At 36.7% G+C, this 23,553-nt stretch overlaps 1 protein-coding gene across 4 annotated transcripts in view; it reads left to right on the top strand.

Annotated features, from left to right (window-relative positions):
- The window catches only part of RASAL2 (RAS protein activator like 2), a 321,407-nt gene that overhangs the window by 152,259 nt on the left and 145,595 nt on the right, over positions 1–23,553 (top strand). For all 4 annotated transcript variants that reach the window (XM_054693446.1, XM_054693448.1, XM_054693447.1 and 1 more), the window contains exon 3: positions 10,509–10,635. In XM_054693446.1, the coding sequence (XP_054549421.1) occupies positions 10,509–10,635 (127 nt within the window). The remainder of the gene's footprint in view (positions 1–10,508; positions 10,636–23,553) is intronic.

The raw sequence follows: 23,553 nt of genomic DNA, 5'->3' as shown, positions 1-23,553 counted from the left end.
AGCCAGCTTTTCTGGGACATTCTACATGTTACTGTGTTTGTATTAAGTAGTAGAATAAGTATGAATATGGAAGATTTCTAATTATCCAATTTGAATAAATAGAATATTCAAAATGCTCATTTTAACCAACATTCTCTTTCAGCCATCTTTTATCAGAGCTATTAATAAGGAACAATATTGAAAAATCATTTGCTATATTTTTGCCCATACCTACACTTTAGTTTAATACCATGCAAAATGGAATAGCCTAAGGTAGATAGTAGGTGAAAAACTATGCCTTATCTAGAACCAAGTTATAATCCATTGTTTAAATACTACTGATAAATTGAGTTCTAGGCCTGGACCCCATTTTGTCTCATAAAATAAAAGCCCATGATTAATCATTTTATATAACAGTCTCTTGGGTATTTTCTCTTTTTTTTTCTTTGTGAGAACGTGTATCTTCCCTAAGGACACTATCTTTCCTGAAATCCTGTCAAGTAATGACTGTTTTCTTCTATGGCCCTCATACCATGATGCCTTTAGAAGATGTTCTTGTCCTTCTTCCAATCTACTCTCCCTTGTTTTCTCTAAAAAGCCCACATTCTGAAACTTAAGTTGTAATCATCTTCCAACCATCACTCACTCCTTATTTTTTGTTGATTGAGCTCCTGGTTCATTATATTATCTCTTTAGCCAATATACTTTAGCCTTTAGCCTTAACACAATATCTGCAGAGATGCATTTCTTTTTTTTTTTTTTTAAAGATTATTTATTTATTTTATACAAGCACTGGGTACAGTCAGAAGCACGGGAGGGTGAGAGAATTCACCAGAGCCAGAGCCGGGAGCAGAGCAGGCAGAAGGACCAAAGTACACTGCTGAGGGGAGCAGCGGGTGGCAGGAGAGGTCTGTGCGCCATGCGGGACCCTCTTCCAGTGGCCGGGGAGCAGCCAGGGATCGAACCAGCTCGGGGGAGGCTGCGGGCAGCTTCGCAACCCAGCGCTCAACCGCTGCACCACCGGGGAGGCCCGAGATGCATTTCTTAATATACTACCTCTCAGTTTCTTGAAGTCCTTGCCTCCAAGGATCTTTACCTCTTCCCTGCCTCTTTGCTGCAACTTCATATTCTCAACTGCAGGCATTCTCTCTCTCTCTCCACCTGTCTTTCTAACCCATCCATTATTCCAACAATCCCCAATCCTTTTTGGACCTATCCATCAATCCTATTGCCTTTTCTACCCCTTATACCACTGATGTTCTTCCTCTCTTCCCTCTTTACTCCACCTGAATTGCAAGGCCAACTCTTTTATTTACTACATTCTATATACTGTGTACTTGTCCTTCTCTTGCTTCATCATACTCACTTGGCAATGTAATAGTTCAGTTAAAGGCTACTCCTCACCCCTCCAGCCTTGCCTCCATGCAGCATTACATTTCTGGGGGGAAAATAATCTCTCCCCTGTGCTGGTGTGTCTCTAAACTAGTGGCTGCAAACCTTATGTGAGGCTTAGTGTCGCTTAGCAATGATCAAGCATTCCCTAGTCCATTTATGTTGCCACTGTCTTAAGCTAGAGGTTCTCAAGCTTCATCACACACATACTTTTTTTTTTTAATTAAGAAAAATGAAACAAAAACTACAAGCCCAACTTTTTTTATTGTTAGATATGACAAATTACAGTCTGGTAAATGTGCAGAGCATAATCATAACATACAGAATGAAGGAATAAAACTGCAAAAACTATACATGTTCATTGAAAAAATGCTGTGCAATGAGATAACTCCTCACATGAGGCACAACTCTAAATATCCTTTCTTTAAATTGTTTATTTTACAGACCACTAACAAAAGTTGCACAAAACAGTGGAAGACTTGAGACCACACTTGGAGTAACACAGTTCTCAGTGGTTTCTAAGATCATTTTTTTACGTCTCCTTTATTCTAATGTCTTTTCTGTTATCCTCACACTTACAACTAATCAATCACTTAGCTTCTTATTTCACTGAGGAACTTTAAGCACTTAGACAACTTCTGCATATTCCATGGTCTACTCATCTGTTAGCAAGTTTTTTGAATATATCCTGCTTTCCTTCCTTCAACTAAGGAGGCACTGCCCACACTCTCTGATGGCATCATTTCCCCTTGTGCTTGAGTTAATCTCATGTTTTTTTGTTGTTGTTGTTCAACATGACCCCTAAGTGTACAAAATCCTAAGTGTGTAGTTGGCTGTACCATCTAGTTTTATGTAAGTACACTCTGTGATGTTCTACAGCAGCCAAATTCCCAACAATGCATTTCTTAATATGTAGCCCCCTCTGTAAGTGACACATGACTATACTTCTGACTTATTCAAGGATGTGTCACTTGTAATTCTCCCCTACTTCTCTATATCTTCAGTTATTTACTAGATCATTCCTATAACATGGTGTTATTTCTCCTCTCTTAAGAGAAAATATAAGCCTTTAGCAACTTCACTTCTTCATTACCAGTTCCTTTTTTGTTTCCCTTAAAGGTTGAAATTCATAAAACTGCTAAACTCGTTATTTGTAATTTCTCTCCTGTCATTCTCTCTTGTCTATTGCAGTCAGACTCTTACCCAGACCACTCTGCCAAAATGGCTACTGTTAAACTCACTGGTGACTTCACATTGCTAAATTCATTGGTCCATTCTTAGCTCTCATCATACTTAATCTTTTAGTGGCATTTAATGCAGCTGATGGTTCATTCTTTCTCCTAGAACCACTTTTTTCACTTGGCTTCCATGATACCATATTCTCTTAGTTTTGCTGCTGCCTCTGGCAGTTCCTTCTGAGCTGTCTTTGCAGATTTTCTTCTCCCCAAGTTACAGCAAAGTAGTGTCACAGAGTTCAGGTCTTATGCATCACTTTTTTTTAAAAAAAAATACAAGAACCGGGGCACAGGCCAGATGCGTGGGAGGGTGAGAGGATTCACCAGAGACAGAGCGAGGAACAGAACAGGCAGCCTGACAAAATACACTGCTGAGGGGAGCAGTGTGCGAGACAGGAGAGGTCTGCCTGCCATGTGGGTTGCTCTGAGGCCAGCGGGGATCGAACCGGCACTGCAGAGGTTGCTGACAGCTTCACAGCGCTATGCTCAACCACCTGCGCCACCAGGGAGGTCCTGCATCACTTCGTTAGGAATTTCATCCAATCATAATTTTAAATACCCACTGATACTGATAATTGCTAATTTTGTATTTCAAGCCAGCACATACCTGTTTGCCAGACTCATATACCCATCTGCCCATTTCATAGTTTTACTTGGATATATAATAGTCATCTTCTACCTGCCTTTCACTTAGTCCCAAATCTTCCCTCCGAAACTGGCCATAAGTCATCCTCCTTAATGGCAACTCCATATTTCCATTTTGAAAGGCCAAAAACTTCTCCCACTCCCTGTGTTGCCTCTATTTTGGCTTCCTCACTGTTCTTGAGCACACTGGACATACTTTTGCCTCAAAACCTTGGCCGTGGCTTTCCCCACTGTGTGGAGCACTCTTCCCTCAGATATTTGCATAACTCATGTTTCTCCTCTTTCAACTCTTTGCTCACATATCACCTGTTCAATAAGGCCTACCCTGAATAATCTGTTTAAAATTGCAACCCCTCCTAATACCTTTAGTCAGAGCTTCAGATCTAATTACCTGGCTTTATTTTTTTTCCTATGCCGTTTGCCACTATATAAAATGTTATATAATTCATGGTATCTTTTTTTCTCTTTTCTCCTGCCAGAATGTAAGCTTTAGAGCAGAGATATTTGTCTGTTTTATTCAATGATGAATCCCTTAGTGCATAGAACAGTTCCTGGGACATAAGTAAATTTTCAATAAGTATTTATTAAATAAATTTTGAAAAAGCTAGTTATAAACTTTGATTTCTGAGTATTTCCTTATTAGAAGATTGAGAGAAGAGCCTCCTATTCTAAAATATGATGATGAGTCTACTAAGAACATGATACTTCATTCCATATTTTTCTAAAACATCAGTCCATCCTTATTTATTGGCCATCTATTATGTGCAGTATTATGGTTGCAGAGATGCAGTTTTGTTGGAGACAAACTGAGGTAAATTAAAAGTTATAACCGTTTGGAACTAGACAGAAGTGGTGGTTGCACAATACTGGAAATGTACTAAATGCCACTGAATTGGTGAATTTTATATTATGTGAATTTTACCCTTATAAATTATTGTTTTTTAAAGATTATAATAATGTAACCAGTCGGTGGGTTATAGTTTAAGATGGAAAATGCAAAAAAAAAAAAAAAAAAAAGAAAAGGTTTTCTGGAGGAATTTAGGATTGGGCCATATCTTTTTTTTTTTTTTTAAGATTTATTTATGCATATAAAAACTGGGTATAGGCCAGAGGTGCAGTGGTGAGAGGATTCACCAGAGACAGAGTGGGGAACAGAACAGGCAGATTGACTGAAATACACTGCTGAGGGGAGCAGGGGGCAAGTCAGGAGAGGTCTCCTGAGCCATGTGGGTTGCTCCCTGGCCGGGATGGAACTCGTGCTTCAGTGGCTGCCTGTGGCTGCGGAAAGCTTCATAGGTTGCGTCTTAACCTCTTGTGCCACCAGGGAGTCCCTGCACCATATCTTTAGGGACAAATTATAGCTCACCTACAGAAAATGAAGGGAAGGATAGCCCAGGTATGTAGAGGAACAAGAATAATTCCCTGTATCAATAAGTCAAGAAATAGTATATATCTCTTTAACAAACTGTAAATGTTCAGGGTTCTTGGAATATGGGAATATAGTTGCAACAAGAAAAGTGGTAGCTGGCAAGAATCAAATAATAATAAAGTGCTTTGAAGGCCACCCTAAGGAATTTGGACTTAATTCTGGAAATAATATCGACCATGAAAAGGTATTTAATGGGGCAATGACTTCATCAAATTTGCTGCTTAGAACAGTCACTTTGTCTATAATGTGGAAAACTAAAGGGATTGAAAGGAAATAGGTAAGTCAGGAGATTACAGCAGACCAGGAAAGGGGTGATGAATTTATTAAAACATTTCAGGGTCTCTATGAAAATAAAATATTGAGCCATTTCTGTACCTGCTACTCCAATTGTTAATTTTATTATAGAAAAAGGTTAGAAATCCATTTCTAATGGAAGGACCTGAGTATGTTATCACTCCTTCCTTTTACTCACACTGTCATGAGAGTATAATTCTTCCTTTAAATTTTACATTAAATGGTTTAGAATTCCTTGAAACAAGGAATTTAAGGAATTACCTGCTAAAATTATCTTTAAAAACTGTTTTAAATCTTAATCAGCTAATCATGGGGGTGTTTATTGCTGTGTTAAAAAGATCAATTATGAGGGTTCTGTGAGGATTTAAACTGAATCCTTAGCCAGGCACTGCTGGAATGTGGGAGGATTGTATTAGTCTAATATCACTCATGTATTCAGCATGTGGGATCTTTTAATGTCCTTTCTTAACACTGCATGTTTCCTCTCAGAAAAGGGAAAAAGTCTGCTTGGGGAGTATACATGGGCAGAGTGTTAAATACACCAATTACCAATTGGGAATGTAACAGAAGGGTAGATCTGGACAGAATGCCGATAGAGAAGTCTGCCAGGAGTATCACCTTGAGAAATGACTCATTGGTTCAGTAAATTGCTTCATGCAAATTGTGCCAAATAGACAGTGCTATGTGTTAGGAAATATGCTCCCCTGCCCGGATGCCAGGAAAGGCCCCAGCTGGCTTGGCACCAACCCAGTTCAAAGAGGGCGTAGGAGGCCATTTGAATTCCATTTTGCTTGCAAGAGATAAGACCAAATAAACTAGAGATTAAGGAGTTGAGGGAAATGGTAGAGAAGACAATCATGAACCCTCTGAGGTGCAGCCAATATAAAAATATGAAAGAATGCTGAAATTGTGAGTCTCTTTCTTTTGGCAAAAACAAGCCATTAGAAAGGGTAAATGTGGCTCCATTTTTTTTTTTTCTTTTTTTCTTTTTCATTCAAACTCTGTGCATTTGGAGTTTTAAAAACAAGTTGCTAGTGTGGAGGAAGCAAGGGAGTAATATTTTAGTGCAATTTTTAAACAATTGAAAATATTTTTCTTTCTTTTGGAAAGCAGTGTTTACACTCAGATGTATTGAAAATAGTAGTTAGGTGTTGTGCAAACAGCTGAAAATCAGCTATCATTTATCCTGGGGTAAACTATCCATGACATATTTCATTCAGAACCACTTTCAAGTTATTCAATAGATATGTAACATGCTCCTACATGTGCATTCACTGTGTTAGGAATTACAAAGAATAGAACAGTTCTTTCCCCTCTTTCCTCCACACCAAACTTAGTTGGGGAAGTAAGATATAATTTTAACTTGGCATTTGATAAATAGCACAAGTAAATTGGGTAGAATAAAAGAAAGATATCCATTTATTCCAAAGAACTGTAGCCTGTGTCACTAAGATGCTATTGGCAATGGGCAGTTACCATTAGCAACTTAAAAAAGGAAGAGATTTGAACAAAGTTATGTGTTATGAATATTAATCTGTAAGGCGTATTGGAAGAGGGTGATATAGGAAGGAGACAGACCAATTAAGAGACTACCACTCCTCTGATCTGAAATCTTGAATGGTTTCCCAGTACTCTCTAAATTATGCATATCCTGGTATTGAAGCCTTCACAGTGTGGTCTTAATATATTTTGGAGTGCTACCTCTTTTCTCCCAAGGCTCTAGCTAAATTGACTTACTCAATGTTCTAAAACAAAATAAAATAATTGTATGCTTACCAACTTACTGGCTAATGTTATGCTTTTTCCTTTGCTTAAAATGGTCCTCATCTCAGCTTATCAAATATTCATTCATTTGTGGGATGGAGCTATTTTAAGATTAAGAGTTTGACTGGTAGATACAAACTGTTAACTTATGTGAAATTGGCTGCACAAATGAATAATTAGAATTCAATAAAATAAATGTAGTGATAGAGGCAGACTGTTATTGGAACAATCTCAGGGAGGTATGCCTTATCTTTCCCTCAGGGACTGTATAGTGTGGAGATTCCTGGTAGAGATGATGCCTGTCTTAAGCCTTAGCATGCAATTAGAGTTTACCTGGCAGGGATAAAATAGAAGAGAAAGTAAGGGAAAATATTTTAGGCCAGAGAAACAATCAAGCAAAGACACTAAACTAAAAAATAAAGAATATATTAGGGAAATGCAAGTATATAGTTCCTAGAATGTAAAGTCTGAAGCTGAATACTCAGTAGCGAGGTTGTGGGAAATCTTAAATACTGTATTAGGGAGCTTGGACTTACTCTATAAGATAGTAGTTTTAAAGCAGTGTTTTAGCAAAAGAGCTTCTTTTTTGTTTGATGCAGAAGCCCTATACAACAAATAAGTTCAGAGTCAAACTCTGGTTGCGTAAACAGCTATTATACTGTATTGTTTAGGAAATAATGACAGGGTGAAAACTCTGTACATATTCAGTATAGACACAACCATTGTAGGCCTACCCACATAGAATGTATTTTTGATCCATGCTTGGATGTAGAGGGCCAGCTGTATATATAGCTATGTTTTTTTAGTAACTTGATTTACATTGGCTCTGTTGTTCTTCCATTGTCATGGATGGTTTAGAACTTACAAAGAGGACTGGGAGTCAGAGATCCAGTATGATTTTTGTTATTGACATATCTTAGATACCTGAGAAACTATTTACTCTTTAATGTATTCCACTTTCCTTATCTGAAATGCAATGAATTAAAGAGCTTGATTCTTCCCTCCCTCCCCCCAGGAAAAAAAGAACTTGGAAGTACAGGTTAAAGAGGTTAAAAAAAGAAAAGAAAGAAAAAGAAAAATTTCCTCTCATGTTTTGTAACTTGGAGAACATATAATTTTTAAAGAGAAATTTGGTATAAACAAATAAATGTGAACTAGTGGCCTAAATTATGTTTATTAGAATGGACAAAATTGCTTTTTTAAAATTAAGTTTCTAAAACTGATACTCTTTGGTCTGGATTCTAAGATTTGTGACCTCCAGTTTAGTTTATTTGAAGATACTTGAATTATGATGCTTCTAATTTTAAAGAGTAGATCAATATCTTTTAAAAATATTTTAGTAAGACATAATCTATAGTGTAAAATATTCTTAGGAAATACAGGTTTAGCCTCCCTTATATCCCAAATCAATGTAAAATGCCCTAATCTTGAGAACAATACTTTAAGTAAAATCTTTGATCATATTTTAAGTTTCAACAGAAACAAAGAATTTACATTAAAAGTTTTAGAAAATAATTATGAGTGAATTTTAGGCCCAGAAAAGTTTGCTATACTCCTTTTTAGATATGATACAGAAAAAAATATATGGTAATAGGAGCCATTTTTTACTTTTTCTTGGATATAGCCTTTATATTTCCAAGAAAACGTCATGGATCATTCCTAAAATATGAAAAATAGCTATTATTTTTTTCTGCATGACTTAGGTCTTTGTTTTTTTCAGATAATAGGCATTAACTATTACCAAACAAGTTACGTTGAGCTAGGTTCATTTATTTGTTCAAACACTCAAATATACCCCCATTCTTTGCTACAGGTAGAGGTTACATTTTTGTTTTTTTTACTAGGAAGGATTCATTTAACTTCTTGGTGCTACTTTTTAATTATTTAGGTAGAGAATACATAATTTCCATTCTTAAAGGGATTAATTGATACAACTTAGATTACTGTTCATCTGGTTTTATATTACAGAGTGCTTTTGGAAGAGTTCATATCTTTAGTGACACTGTTATTTGGTCATCCCTTTTTAGACTTTTACTTTTTATAATACTGCCTTTTGTTTTCTTGACATGCAAGAAGTAACCACAATCATGGTAATGAGGAAATGCTGAACTTTGGGGTCTTGTATAGGCTGAAAATTTTCAGTTCTTATGGACTTTGGGGCTTTGCTTTTCAGATTCTCAGTAACAGAGAGCTTCCCTTGCTGTCATTTCCTTGACCCCAGTCATAGGAGTCAAATTACTGAGCAAGGCAGAAGGCATATATTCAACCAGGATCCTTCGCACTTTTGATGGATCAATTGATGTGATACATGTCTTTGTAATCATTTGGACATATTGTTTCTTCTCTCTAAAAAGGGGCTAATAATAATGGCTTACTCATAATGTCACACATGTAAATTCCTTAGCATTGTACCTAATAAGAATTCAAATTATTGAAATTTGATGGAATTTGAATATTGACACAAAGCTTTTTTTTAAATCACCAAGGTAAGAGTTTGTTTTATTTATGGTCTTTCTTTTTTTTAAGATTTATTTATTTAAGCATACAGGAACTGAGGTACAGCCAGAGGTGTGGGGGGGTGAGAGGATTCACCAGAGACAGAGTGGGGAGCAGAACAGGCAGACTGACTGAAATACACTGATGAGGGGAGCAGCGGGCAAGACAGGAGAGGTCTGCTACCCCATGTGGGTAGCCTCCCTGGCTACTGGGAATCAAACCTGTGCTGCAGAGACTGTGGGTAGCTTCATAGTGCTGTGTCTTAACACCTTGCGTAAACCACCAGGGAGGCCTCTCATTTATGGTGTTTCAACCAGTTTTAAGCACGTGACAGTGCTCTAATTAATTTGAATATTTTTTTTTTTCAAATTGAGGTGACATTGATTTACAACATTATATGTGGCACAAAATTATTGAAGATGTTACCAAAACTATTCTCAGTTCTGATAAAGGGTACTAGTAATAATGCATTATAAAAATCTTTGTCTTCTACTTCCAAACTAAAATGATTTGGTCATTTAGCATTACCAGGGAGAAAAAGGGAACTTAGAGTCATCCCATTACTCTCATAATGTTTTAAAATTGTTATTGACAGTAGAGAGCTTTTGGAGCATTCATAGTTGTCACTCTACATAAATAGCACTTGATATGTTCCTCAAATTATGCCAGAATTTTTTTTATAGGATTTTGAAGACTAATCTCCAATCTGGAAAGAAAATACGCCATTTTATATAAGTATCTTTACAAGTTTCCACTGAAAATGTGTGTTTTTTAAAAAACTATCTCTAAGTGATTGATTCTTAAATTGAAGAAAATTTGGATAGCTTTGCTCCTTTTATCTAACACCTTAATTTAGAAGAATGTTGATGTTAAATATTTCTGGTCAACTTTCCCTTCAGTTTTCTTTGTTGAGCATTAGGCAGAATCTGCTGGTGAACCAGTTTCTGACGTGGAAGAATCTTTTATTTGTGTGGGTGTTTTGTTTTTTCTTTTGAGCTCCCAAAGCACAGGTACACACCTGGATATGATTCGTACATATTTCATGTAAGCTAATTTACATACTCACCTTTCCTGATCTTTCAGTTTTCTTTTTAAAGAAAAACTTCCTCAAAGGGTATTGGTAATACCTTACCATTGTACTTTTTGTCTACATTTCTTCTTTGTTCTGATGATTACAAGTTCCTACCTTCCTTAACTGAAAGCACTATTCAGTCAGAAGATAATTATGATGAGTTCACTATTAAGTTTCATCTCTTTTTCTTTTGGTTAACTAGATACCTGTGGAGGGGGGACAGGAGCAGCAGACAGATTCCACCAAAGGGCGGTGCCTGAGGAGAACTGTCAGTGTCCCTTCCGAGGGTCAGTTTCCTGAGTACCCACCAGAGGGCGCTGCTAAACTGGGTAAGCTAATAAAAGGAAAGAAATCTCTAACGTTTGTCTGGTAATTTATGACTTGTTATTGAGTGTCACGGTACAAGAAAACATCCTGTGTTTCCTGTTAAGTAGGCCTGTTGAAATATGGCATGCTAAAGAAAGTTTGTTCAATAAATGGTGCTGGGAAAACTGGGTCGCTACATGCAAAAGAATGAAGCTTGACCACCACCTCACACCATACACAAAAATCAACTCAAAATGGATTAAAGAACTAGACATAAGACCTGAAACCATAAAATATATAGAAGGAAATATAGGCGAAACACTACGTGATATGCACATCAAAGACATCTTTACAGACACATCACCCAAAGCAGTGATAGTGAAGGCAAAGATCAACAGCTGGGACTACATCAAATTAAAGAGCTTCTGCACAGCAAAAGAGACAATAACAAAAACAAAGAGAAACCCCACCAACTGGGAGAACATTTTTGCACCCAACACTAATGATAAAGGACTGATCACAAAATCTGCAAAGAGCTGATGAGACTCAACAACAACAAAGAAAATAATCCAGTCAAAAAATGGGCAGAAGAGCTTAAAAGAAACATCTCTGAAGAGGAAATGCAAATGGCCAACAGGCATATGAAAAAATGTTCAACATCACTTGTCATCAGGGAAATGCAAATCAAAACTACCATGAGATACCATCTTACACCAGTGAGAATGGCACATATTAAAAAAACTAGCAACAACAAATGTTGGCGAGGGTGTGGAGAAAAAGGAACTCTTCTGCACTGTTGGTGGGAGTGCAAACTGGTCCAACCACTGTGGAAAGCTGTATGGAGATTTCTGGACCTACTAAACATAGAGCTTCCATATGATCCAGCAATTCCACTCCTAGGTATTTACCCAAAGGACACAGAAACATCAATTCCAAAGAACACCTGCACCCCTATGTTTATAGCAGCACTGTTTACAATAGCTAAGCTTTGGAAACAACCCAAATGCCCAAAAATAGATGACTGGATCAAGAAGATGTGGTACATATATACCATGGAATATTACTCAGCATTCAAAAAAGATAAACACATGCAATTTGCAGCAACATGGATGGTGCTGGAAGGGATCATGCTCAGCGAAATAAGCCAAAAAGAAAAAGAAAAATACCGGATGGTCTCACTCATAGCAGGAATCTAGAAAACTTAAATAAGGGACCAGGAAAATGAATAACTATAAGAAAGTGAAAATCAAAATCAACAAAAAACTATGAACCAGAGACACTTTTAGGGGGGCGGGGGTGGGAGGGGAGGGCTTGGGGTCAGAATGGGGGGGCTGCAATTGTATGGGGAATATAACAATAAAATTTATTTAAAAAAAAAAAAAATAAATAAAATCAATTGACTATCCCAAAAAAAAAAAAAAAAAAATAAAATCAATTGACTATCCCAAAAAAAAAAAAAAAAAAAAAAGAAATATGGCATGCTAATCAGAACTAATTAGAACCTTCTATTATAAAAACCAAGTGGCAACAAAGTTATTTTATGGGCATAGAATTAGTTTCTGGTTTTAGTAAGGTTGATGTGTTGTCCTAGGCAGGTTGGATGATGAGCTGTTTGTAAGTTTGCTGCTCATTTCTAAATTTTGAAAGAGTATTAGCTGATCTTGTTGAAGCCCTGAGAACCAGTGTTTCTAGAAACTTGGTACTGAGTGGTTTGGATATATCCTATTCACATAGCTACTGATGCTATCTTGTATGATGTGATGTCAGTTCAGGCTAGTTTATCTGAGCTAATTTTTCACATCCCACATAAGGTATATACATAGTGGATGGATTGGGTGGCAGAAGGGAGAAAGAAAAGTGATCCGCACTTAAGTTGTTCTACAATGAAAGAATACCAATATCGAAACAATTCTTTCCTTGTTTTCTATCAGTGTATCCTGTTTGGTGTTTATCATACTTACCAATGGATTATTGGATAGTCAGACCAGTCAGATAATTTTTAAGGGAACATAGTTAAGATTAAATAATAGCCGAATCTGAAAAGAAGGAAGTGCTTGGTGCTTTGTAGTATTATTTGCTTAGTGAACCTAGACGTTTAGTCGTAGACATTTGGCAAGTAGATGAAACAATCATTAGTTGTCTCTGTGATGGTCAATATGGATAATTCTGTAATTTGGGTTGTACTTTTGAAATTCAGAGTTTGGTTTATTTATTTGTTTTGCCTTTTCTTTATTTCTTTTCATTGTCTAAATGGAACTCAGAACTGGTCAAAATATGAGTCCTTTAGTTCTCTTTTTATTCTGTAACAGTTGTTGCTTTTCTAGAAATTAGTCAGGTTAGCAAACAATTTTCACTAAGGTGTCATACTTGGAGAAGTCAAATTTTCCACTCACTTTATTTCCACAGTACTTCTTTAGCATATGTTGAAGCCAGCTTAGGTGTGAGCCTAAATTAATATTGCAAACCTGTCTGGGTGTGACCATATTTTTGTCTATTTATATTTTGCAGACAAGTTCTGTGTGAATTAGACTGGCTCAGTGTCACCTTCTTTCAACTGGTTTACTGTAATTATTAGTAGTGTTATGTTGATGTTGTCTTTGCCACTTCCTCAGAAAGCTTTGTTCAAGCTTTGACCCATGAAAGTGAGTTGATTTTGAAGAATCATGGTCTGAAGAATTATTACAATGTGATAGAAAAGAGAACTGTGTAGTAAATTGCTAAAAATGAACAACATTCAGGTACTTGCTCCAAAGACAAACAGAAATGAGGTGGCAGAGAGATTTAGTTCAAAACCAAATGCCCACCTTCTGTTCTTTTTTTTTTTAAGATTTATTTATGCATATAAGAACTGGGGTACAGGCCAGAGGTACCGGGAATGAGAGGATTCACCAGAGACAGAGTGGGGAACAGAATATACAGACTGACTGAAATAAACTACTGTGGGGAGCAGCGGGCTAGACAGGAGAGGTCTGCTGCGCCATGTGGGTACCTCCCTGGCTGTCTGGGGATCAAACTCATGCTGCAGAGGCCACAGATAGCATCACAGTGCTGTGCTTAACCCCTTGCACCACCAGGGAGGCCTCCCACCGTCTGTTCTTGACAGTAAGTCTGGTAGCCATCTCGATTATTCATGACAGCCCATGATTACTTTTGGAGTAGATGTCCTACACTAGCACTAGAAGCTATTGCTCATAAATATTAGAGTGGAAAAGACTACTTCTAGAGCCATTCTTCTGCGCATGCCAATCTAATGTTGAATTAATAATTATTTGGTTCTATTTTTATCTCCTAGAGATTTGTCCATAGGCAAAATTCCCTCCATCAGTATTTGAGTAATTGCTGTATATGGAGTGTTCTGTACCAGTCTCTAAGAACGAAAAGAAGTGAAGATAAGATTTCTGTCTTTAGAAGAGTCTGATGTAGTTGGGGAGATAGATTGTTGATAACTATTCACAGTACATGTTGTTATTGCAGTGTATTGTGCCTTTTTTTATTTTTAAAAGACCTGGTCACTTACACAGCAAATAGAGTGACAATTATGTGCCAGGTGCTGTTCTAGGTATCAAGATATAACAGTGAAAAAAAAAAGACAAAATCTTCTCCCTTTGAGGAGCTTGCATTCTGTTGAGGAATGATAGACAATAAGTGAGAATAATAGGTAAAATGTATACTATGCTAAATAGTGATAAATATAAAGAAAAAATAGTGGGTGATGGGAATAGTAAGTATCAAGAAATTATAACTTCAGCTAAGTAGCCCAAGGAATGTTAAGTGATATTTGAGTAAAGGTCTGATAGAAGAATGGGAGTAAGACATGTAAGGCACCTGGAGACAAGGGGTTCCACCCAGGGGAGCACCTTGTATAAAGGAGGAATATGCATGGAATGTTCCAGAAATAGTATAGTTGCCAGTGAGGCTGGAGTAGAATAAACAAGGGGGAAAGCAGTCAGAGATGACATCATTGAACTCTTTGGCAACAGATAAAGGTTTTGTAGGTTACCCTAGGGGCTTTAACTTTTAATCTGGAAAAGAGAAGAGTTCAGGAGCCAGTTAGGATGCTATTGTAATAAACTAGACAAGAGATGAGACAAGCTGTAACAGTAGTAGTGAAAGGACTGAGCAACCAGATTCTGAATGTACTTGAGAGTAAAATTTGCTTAACAGAAATTGCTTAATGAATTGGATGTGTGAAGTGAGAAACAGAAGAGTGAAGAATTTTGGCTAGAGCAGTTAGAAGAATGAAGTTATTTTTTAAAATGGAAAAGACTGGGAGAAGCAGGTTTAAAAGTGGCATTGACCGGGAGCTCAGTTTTTAATATGCTAAGTTTGAGAGTCTCATTAGGTATGCCGATGGGAATGTGAGTGTGGAAATCAAGGGAGAGAGGTGCAGACTGAAGCTGTAACTTGCAGGCCTTTAGCAAATAGTCTTTGAAACCGTGAGATTGACTGAAATCACCTGGGGAATGTGTATAGATGGAAGGCAGAGGAAGTCTAAGACTAAGTCCTAGAATATTTAGAGATTAGGATGATGAGGAAGCACTAGCAAAGGAAGGAGCAGAGAAGAACAGTGAAATAAGTAATTTCCAAAACAATAGTTGAGTCAGATGTGCATGGGGTCACCTTTTCATTTTGTATCTACCACTGTGCAAGCTCTAGATTCTCTTTGTCTGTCTTCATGGAGAAATCCCAAGGAGGACTGATCAGTTTCTGCAGATGTAAAACTATGACACATGTTTTGGTTTCAGGTACAAGGCAATCAGCTATGCAGAAATGCTCACCCTTGAAAAGCATGTGCCTTTTATTCCACCTCAGAGAATTCATAGCGAAAGGAAACTCTATGAATGTAGAGTTGTCAATTTACTACATATCCAAGATTTCAAACTGGTATAAAAACTTTTCAGTGTAAAAATATGGCGGTCCTATTTTTTGCCTCACATTGAACATGAATCTGTTTGCACTGATGAGAAATGTCAGGAAGTTGGTGGGGGAGAGTATGTAGCAGGGTGGGCACTGGTTAAGCACAGAATGTTTCAAACTCTTGCATTCAGCAGTTTATAGATTATCCAAGATTCTAAAAGTTTTATTTACACTGGCACTTGACACAAACTTTTATTACAAATTTCCTTTCTACTGGGAAATGTTTTCTTAAGTCATATGAACATCATGGTCTAAAGCACCCTCTTCCAGTTTTAGAAAACATTATTTCCCCCCAGTGACAATATCCAGATTTTAATTTATTCATCAAAAGAAGATTTTCCAAATTCATGTCATGTAAAACATAATTTGCTGGATTTTCAAAAGGAAATAACTTCTTCAGATGGTAGAGTCTTACATGCAAAAATTACTGGGAGGTATGTAAACTTGCCACATAAGCTAGAACTCATATTCATTTTCACTGTAAATGTAGCCTACAAGAATTAGACTTTTAAAAAAGTCATCAAGAACCTTACAAGCACCCTGCAAAATAGGGGAAAGGGGAAGTTGTACAGTGGAAAACATTTTTGTGACTAATTTATGGAAGAAAATGTCTTTATGCTACTACATATTACCTGCTGCCTGGCTGGTAGGTAGCACAAAGGTGAATTGGGAAATCAGTCTGATAGGTTTGTTGAATTTCTTTGAAAGTCCAATAAAGTTCCCGCTCTCATACTCAAACGGGCGAAGTATGAACCTAAAATGAACAAAAATACTTGTTTGCAGACAGCATAATAAATATGATCATAAAGCTGACTTAATTAGAAAATTCCAAGCTTTAATAAGTACAGTGTTTGGTCAATTTTCAAAGAGAAGATTCAGATTGAACTACTAAGTTCAATACCAAACATCTAGTAATTTCATGTTACAGAGAACTCATGCCTCTGTTTTATTTATTTTTTCTTTATTGAAGCAAGCTTTGGCTTACAGTACCGTATATGATTTAGGGGAATAGCTTCATACTTCCTCAGATGTATGTTACTACACCATTCCCACCATCAAGGCACCAATAGTCCTTTTTTTCATTATTTATTTTTTCATTATTTATTTTTATTATTTATTGATTTATTTTTAAAGATTTTATTTATTTATTTATACAAGCACTGGGTACAGTCAGGAGCGCGGGAGGGTGAGAGAATTCACCAGAGCCAGAACAGGGAACAGAACAGGCAGAAGGACTGAAGTACACTGCTGAGGGGAGCAGTGGGCGTGGCAGGAGAGGTCTATGTGCCATGTGGGACCCTCACTGGTGGCCGGGGATCGAACTGGCGCTGCAGAGGCTGCGGGCAGCTTCGCAGCCCATCACTCAACCGCTGCACCACCTGGGAGGCCCACCAATAGACCTTTAACCTAAGTTAAAGGGAGAATCCTTTCTCATGCCCCTCTAGCAACCTCAATTCTGCAGTAAGATTTCTAGGGTTTGTTTTGGTTTAGAAAGTCCTTTGGTTTTTTACCATCTGTGTTTGCATATGAGTAAAATCATTCAGCATTTGTCTTTGTCTTTCTCACTTACTTCACTTAGCATAATTCCCTCTAGATACATCCATGTTGTCACAAATGGCAAGAATTCATCTTTGATATAGCTGAGAAGTATTCCATTGTTGTATATGTACCATGCCTTTTTAATCTGCTGTTTGTTGATGGCCGTTTAGGTTGGTCCCATAGCTTGGCTATTAGAAGTAGTGCTACAGTGACCTTAGGATTGCATATGTCCCTTCAAATTAGTGATTTTGTATCCTTTGGGTAGAGACCTAGGAGTAGAATTGCTAGATTATATGGTAGATCCACTCAAATCTTTAATGTTTTGAGGAACTTCTGTGTTGTTCTCCATAGTAGCTCTACCAGTCTACATGCCCATCAGTAGTGTACAACGATTCCTTTTTTTTCTACATCCTTTCAAACATTTGTTGTTTCAGGTTGTTTTGATGCAGGCCATTCTCACAAGTGTGGGGTGGTATCTTCTTGTGGTTTTGATTTGTCATGACTCTGTTGTATATTCAAGAATTTTGAAGGCATCCCATGGTCTTACAAAGTCTTTGGATTTTTACAAAAAAACTTCATGTGGTAAGCAATTTTATTTCAGTACTCTAAGGTCCTCTAAAATACGGAAACAGGGCCTCCCCGGTGGTGCAGCGGTTGAGCACTGGGTTGCGAAGCTGCCCGCAGCCTCTGCAGCACCGGTTCGATCCCTGTCAGCTGCTCCCGGCCACCGGAGGAGGATCCCACATGGCGCGCAGACCTCTTCTGCCACCCGCTGCTCCCCTCAGCAGTGTACCTCCGTCCTTCTGCCTGTTCTGTTCCCCGCTCTGGCTCTGGTGAATTCTCTCACCCTCCCGCGCTTGTATAAATAAATAAATAAATAAATAAATAAATCTTAAAAAAAAAAAAAAAAATCCGGAAACACTTAGGAAGTATATTTACATCCTAATTTAATATAGTATGTCTTTGCTACACACTGGCAAAATTTAAGAAAGAATATACCAAAAGTCTTTTACAAAGTCATCCAAAATGGTCATAAAGAATTTGTTTGGAAAAAAAAAAAAAACACCAGCATAATAGAAAACAAACTTAGAAAAACATTGAGGAAAAACCAATGTTGTACCTATCTTTCCCTAAGTTTACTCAAAGTCATAAAAATTTGAGGAAACTTTGAAAAAAAATGAATATTAAAACAAAATATACTCTCCAAGATGTTTATAAAATTGTCATAATGGATAAATATTTTAATCAAAATTATTAGAGGATATTGATTATTCAAACCTTAGATTTAACCTCTACTTCTATGTTAAATTAACTTCAGTTCTAGCTTTCTTTGTGTATATACTAATGATGACTCTCTTTTTGTTTCCAAGACATTAGGAGTACCTAGGTAATTTATGAAGTATTTTGAAGCTGTTAGAATAGCCTGTAAAAATAAAGGGTGATGATAATATTGAAAGAAACAGAAATATGAGGAATAAGGACCCATTATTATAAGAAACATTTTCAAATAATAGAATTTTTGAATGCCGATAAATAATGCCCAAGTATGGTAGCGCTCAGTATTTAGGCTGACTATTAACTGTGTATATTTAATCAATGGAAGCACATCTTGAACTTTAGGGTAATATACATATAACCAAAACATTTGTGAAAAAAATCAATAGCTCTGAAAGTTAGAGCTTAGTGGATAAAGACAGCCCTTGGTTTTCTTTGAAAAGTGCGGAAAAAGTCATCTTTTTACTCTTCTGTAAAATGCTAAGACCATTTCACACTTATTTCATGCTGAAACAATTGCATAATATTCAGTCTTTATATTTGCATTCCATTATCCATAGATTTCATTGATACTTAAGTAATTTGAGGAAAGGGTGTTGAGCTCAAGAATTATCAAAACATTATGGATAACTAAGATAGAAGACCCTAGAATAATGTCCTTCAAAGCTTTTGGTTGAGTTGTCTTGGGTTTTCTTTAAAACCATGTACCATATGTATTTATTCTTTGAAATCTTGTCTTGTGAGATTCATGTGGTGATACTGATATTATTATTCTAGAGAAAAGAGCTTGAATCTGGGTTGAAACAGTGATGTATAGTCAGTGCTGCTCTAATGCGTTTCTGAAAATCACTGCCCTGTGCAACCTTGCATAATAAAAATCACAGGGTTTATGAGGCAAAGAAACTAAGCACATTAAGCTCAAAAACTTGGTCAGTGACACATAAAAGAAGAATTTAGTAAACATGGTAGCACATTTAACACATTTTATATGTATTAAAGGGTACTTGGGAAAATATCATGAAGTGACCTATGGTAGTATGATCAGAATAGTTTGTAGCTTATTGTGTGAGTAGCAGGTGATATTTGAGGGGGTGTGTGTGTGTGTATGTATACTATATATATATATATACACACACTATATATATATATACACATAATATATATATATATAGATGTTTTGTGTTTTTATGAGACTTGGTTCAGCTGGGTGCAATTTTCTTTGTTCACTTAAGTGTTTCTTACAAATAAAATCGTGCATAAACAACAAAAAATTCATATTATGTGCAAATTGTTCCCTAATACATCAGTTGTGGTAGAACACTCACATTTTCAAAGCAAGTATTATAATAGAACTGTACTTACTAACAACCCAGTGTAGTCTCAGCTTTGACTATTTGAAAAAAGAGGCATGTATATGTTAGCCAATTGAATGCCAAAATGTCAGTTATCTTTTAACACATCCCTGTTTTTTGGAAGTTAGTTATTTGGAATTCAAAACTACAGTAAAATTCATAGTACTTAAGTTTCTTACACTAACCTACTAAAGCCAATTTGTATGAGCCGGACTTAGATTAGCAGTTAGAACATTTTTTTCCTGTAAGGAAATTAGATTTCAGTACAAAGTTAAAAATGCATTACCACAGTTCTTTCTGACTTGTAAATGGAAATTTGGATTCCCATTATATATTTTTATCTTCCTCCCCATCCTTATCCTGGCACAGTAAAGATTCCCTCACTTAAGTGAAGGTCGCTCCCAGTCTGTGCTGCCACATGTGGTTATGCTAACTTTGCTTTGTCTGACAACTAGGGGCACCTGGCACTTAATTGCTAGGTAGTTATTTCATAAAACTTCCAGAAGATGGCAGTAAAGTGTCTCAAATAAAGGATTCCTTTTCTGATGGCTCAGGAAGGCATTTGTTCAAGCTATTGTCAGGGTTGCTGTAAAGCAGAAGGCTTGGGAAGGAGAAACCATGAAAGAAGTTAGCACTTAACTGTGGCCCATCTAATCTACTGGCTAGGTTAACAAAGCTGTATCTTGTCTTAATATTTAAGTTAGTCTAATGTACTTTAAACACACGCACACACTTAAATATGTTCTAACCAGAATTTTCAAATTTGGTTTCAGGGCCTGAGAGACACTGAGGACCATGTGAACAACCCAGTCTAAGTTTGATGGGGATTAGTGTCCAAGAGCACCAGAGTAGAAGCCTCTAACTTGTGATGCTCAGACAAGGGGCTTCTCTGGTGGATCCTAAGGAATGTTAATCTTGGTGGTTGGAGAATTGGGTTGGAAGGGAGAACAACAGCATAAATAGCTTGGAATAATTTTTAGATTAAGACTACAGTTCTGGGGAGAACGGTGGATTAAACATAAGCATCTAAATGTATTCCTTCCAGAAATCTCATTACAATTACAGTAAAGGAATTTTCTTTTAAATACATGGTCTTTCCCATCTTATGACAGTAAGAAAGGCACATATCAAAAAAACAAACAACAACAAATGTTGGCAAGGATGTGGAGAAAAAGGAACTCTCCTACATTGCTGGTGGGAGTGCAAACTGGTCTAACCATTGTGGAAAGCTGTCTGGAGGTTCCTCAGACTATTAAAAATGGAGCTACCATATGATCCAGCAATTCCACTTCTAGGGATCTACTCCTAGGACACAAACACATTGATTCAAAAGAACACCTGCACCCCTATGTTTATTGCAGTACTATTTAAATAGGTAAAACCTGGAAACAAATGCCCAAAAATAGATGACTGGATCAAGAAGATGTGGTGTATGTATATATATATATATATATATATATATATATATATATATATATTGGAATATTAGTCAGCAATCAAAAAAGATAAATTCATGCCATTCACAGCAATGTGGATGGAGCTAGAAGGAATATATGCTCAGTGAAATAAGCCAGAAGGAAAAAGAAAAATATCAGATGGTTTCACTTATAGCAGGAATATAAGGGAAGCCAATAAGACATCAGTGTAAAAAAATAATAACAGTACAAAACACAACAAAGCAAAAACAGACAATTATAAACCAGGGAGATCCTGCAGGGGAGGAGGAGGGAGAGGGATCGGAGGGAGGGAGGAGCACAGGGGACTGAGGTGATGGTGCACAGGTGCACTGGGGAAGAAAATTCTATGAGAACTACACCTGAGGGGGTGGGGGGAAGCAAATATTGTTTAAAAATGAACAATGATGTAAAAAAATAAATTAATAAAAAAATTAAAAATAAATAAATACATGGTCTTTCAAGGATGAGAAGAATGAGAAAGAAGATAAGGGATAACCATACACAAAAGTATTGCAAACTGGAAAGCAAATGTAATGTGGTGATTTTTACCAGTTTTCAAATATTCTGGGAATTGGTGTTGATGGGGACACTTGGTGGAAGATCCTCAGGTCTTCCTTCTCCTCTTCCCCATTTCTCTGAATGATTGTTCTTCCCATCCCAACTGTACCCTGGCATAAGACTGCAGGTTAATTCTCTGAACGAAAAGAAAACCTTCAGTTCTCTAGAGCTGTGCATACAAGGTGAAATTGAAAGCACAGGACAATTTGCGAAATACAGAGGAATTAAATGAATATTTGCAAATTGAATGATGAGACTTCCCCACCTGCTTCCCTCTTGCCTCTAGCCTCCAGGCAGGATATTAGAAGAATACTGTTTAGGGTATTTAACCCAAGAGGAAAGACCCCAAAATAGTGACAGACACAAGGTGAACAGACATCTGAAGAAAAGCCTCTAGCATAAAAGTGAAAAATGAAAATAAAGGGAAAAAGAGAAACTTAAGGAACTAGTCAGGGAATAGAAAACTTAAATTATCATTATCCCCAGAGGGAGAACCAGCCAAGAAATACATCAAAACACTGAGTTCCAAAAAGAACAACGGGTGGAAATCACTAGCAAAATTTTCAAGCAAACTTTCCACAATTGAAGAATATGAACTTACAGATTGAAAGGGCTCCCCAAGTGTCTATGGCAAGCACATTTGGGGGAAATTTCAATTTGGCTTTGGTGACAAAGAGGCAGTCTTGTAAACAACAAAAAATGGAAAAACATTACATATGAAGAATCAGAAATCAGAATGGTCTTAGACTTCCTATCAGTAACATCAAAGGCTAGAAAACAAGGAAGAATGGTCTCAAAATCCAAAGGAAATATAGAATTCTATATTCAGAAATAAGTCATTAATCATGTGAAAGGATAAAATTAAGACATTGTCAGATATGCAAGATTTGTTTTAAAAAATTACCTCCTAAACATCATTTCTCCTTCAGCTAAGGGAAGATATTCCTCAAGAATGAGCAAGATAGGGAATATAGGATTGATCCAACACAGGGGAGAAACAGACGGCGCCTTCAGGAGAACAAGCTGCAGAGAACCAAGTTAAACTGCTCTGTGCAATCTATCAAATGCAAGGCAACAGTTCACATTGGAGCAGTCAGAAGGCTGTCATGAAGGCTTATCCTAGAAAGAAATGATAAAACTGAGTGAATTTAAACAGGAAGTGAATTTGGTATTACATTAGCAATAAGCATATAGCTATCTAAATAAATGAATAATTAAACAGTAACTGCAGGAGAAACCAAAAAGTAGTTTAGGACATGAAGAATGTTTATGGAGCCCTTTTAATATTTGTAAACCCATACCGTTCTCTATCACAAATAAGGAAACTAAGGCATAAAGAGGTTAAGTAACTTGCCTAAATAACTAGACAGCTTGAAATGGCAAATAAAGAATTCGATCCCAAGAAGTCTACCTTCAGCATCCATGTTTTGACTACTATGCTATACCATACATAGGATTTATTCCACAGCCACACTCTGAATAGCATACATAGTCTTAATATTATTTGTCTTTACCAATATTACTATGCAACCATACAGGGAGGGTAAGAGAATAGTGAGTATGCACCTACTGGGTGGTATTGGAGAAGAGAGAAGTTAAATTCTCATCTTCATAGTGGAAAGTCACAAGAGTACATGGAATGAAAAAATTATAAGTATTTGTACATATTTTAAGATTTGATGGTAACTATCAAAATAGTTGGCTAAGATATAAAATAGTTGTTTCTGGGGAAGGAAAAGTGGTAGGAGAGCTGGAAGTTGCTGTTTTAACAAGTCTTATTGAACCAGTAGATTTTAAACTGTGCACATGTATTGATCAACAAAAGCTTAAAAAATAGAGAAAG

The sequence above is a fragment of the Talpa occidentalis genome, unplaced genomic scaffold (assembly GCF_014898055.3).
Source record: "Talpa occidentalis isolate TD23 unplaced genomic scaffold, MPIMG_talOcc4v2.1 talOcc4.12, whole genome shotgun sequence".
Taxonomy (NCBI): Eukaryota; Metazoa; Chordata; class Mammalia; order Eulipotyphla; family Talpidae; genus Talpa; species Talpa occidentalis.
Note: the sequence above shows the minus strand (reverse complement) of the source record. Positions and strands in the feature narration are given on the sequence as shown.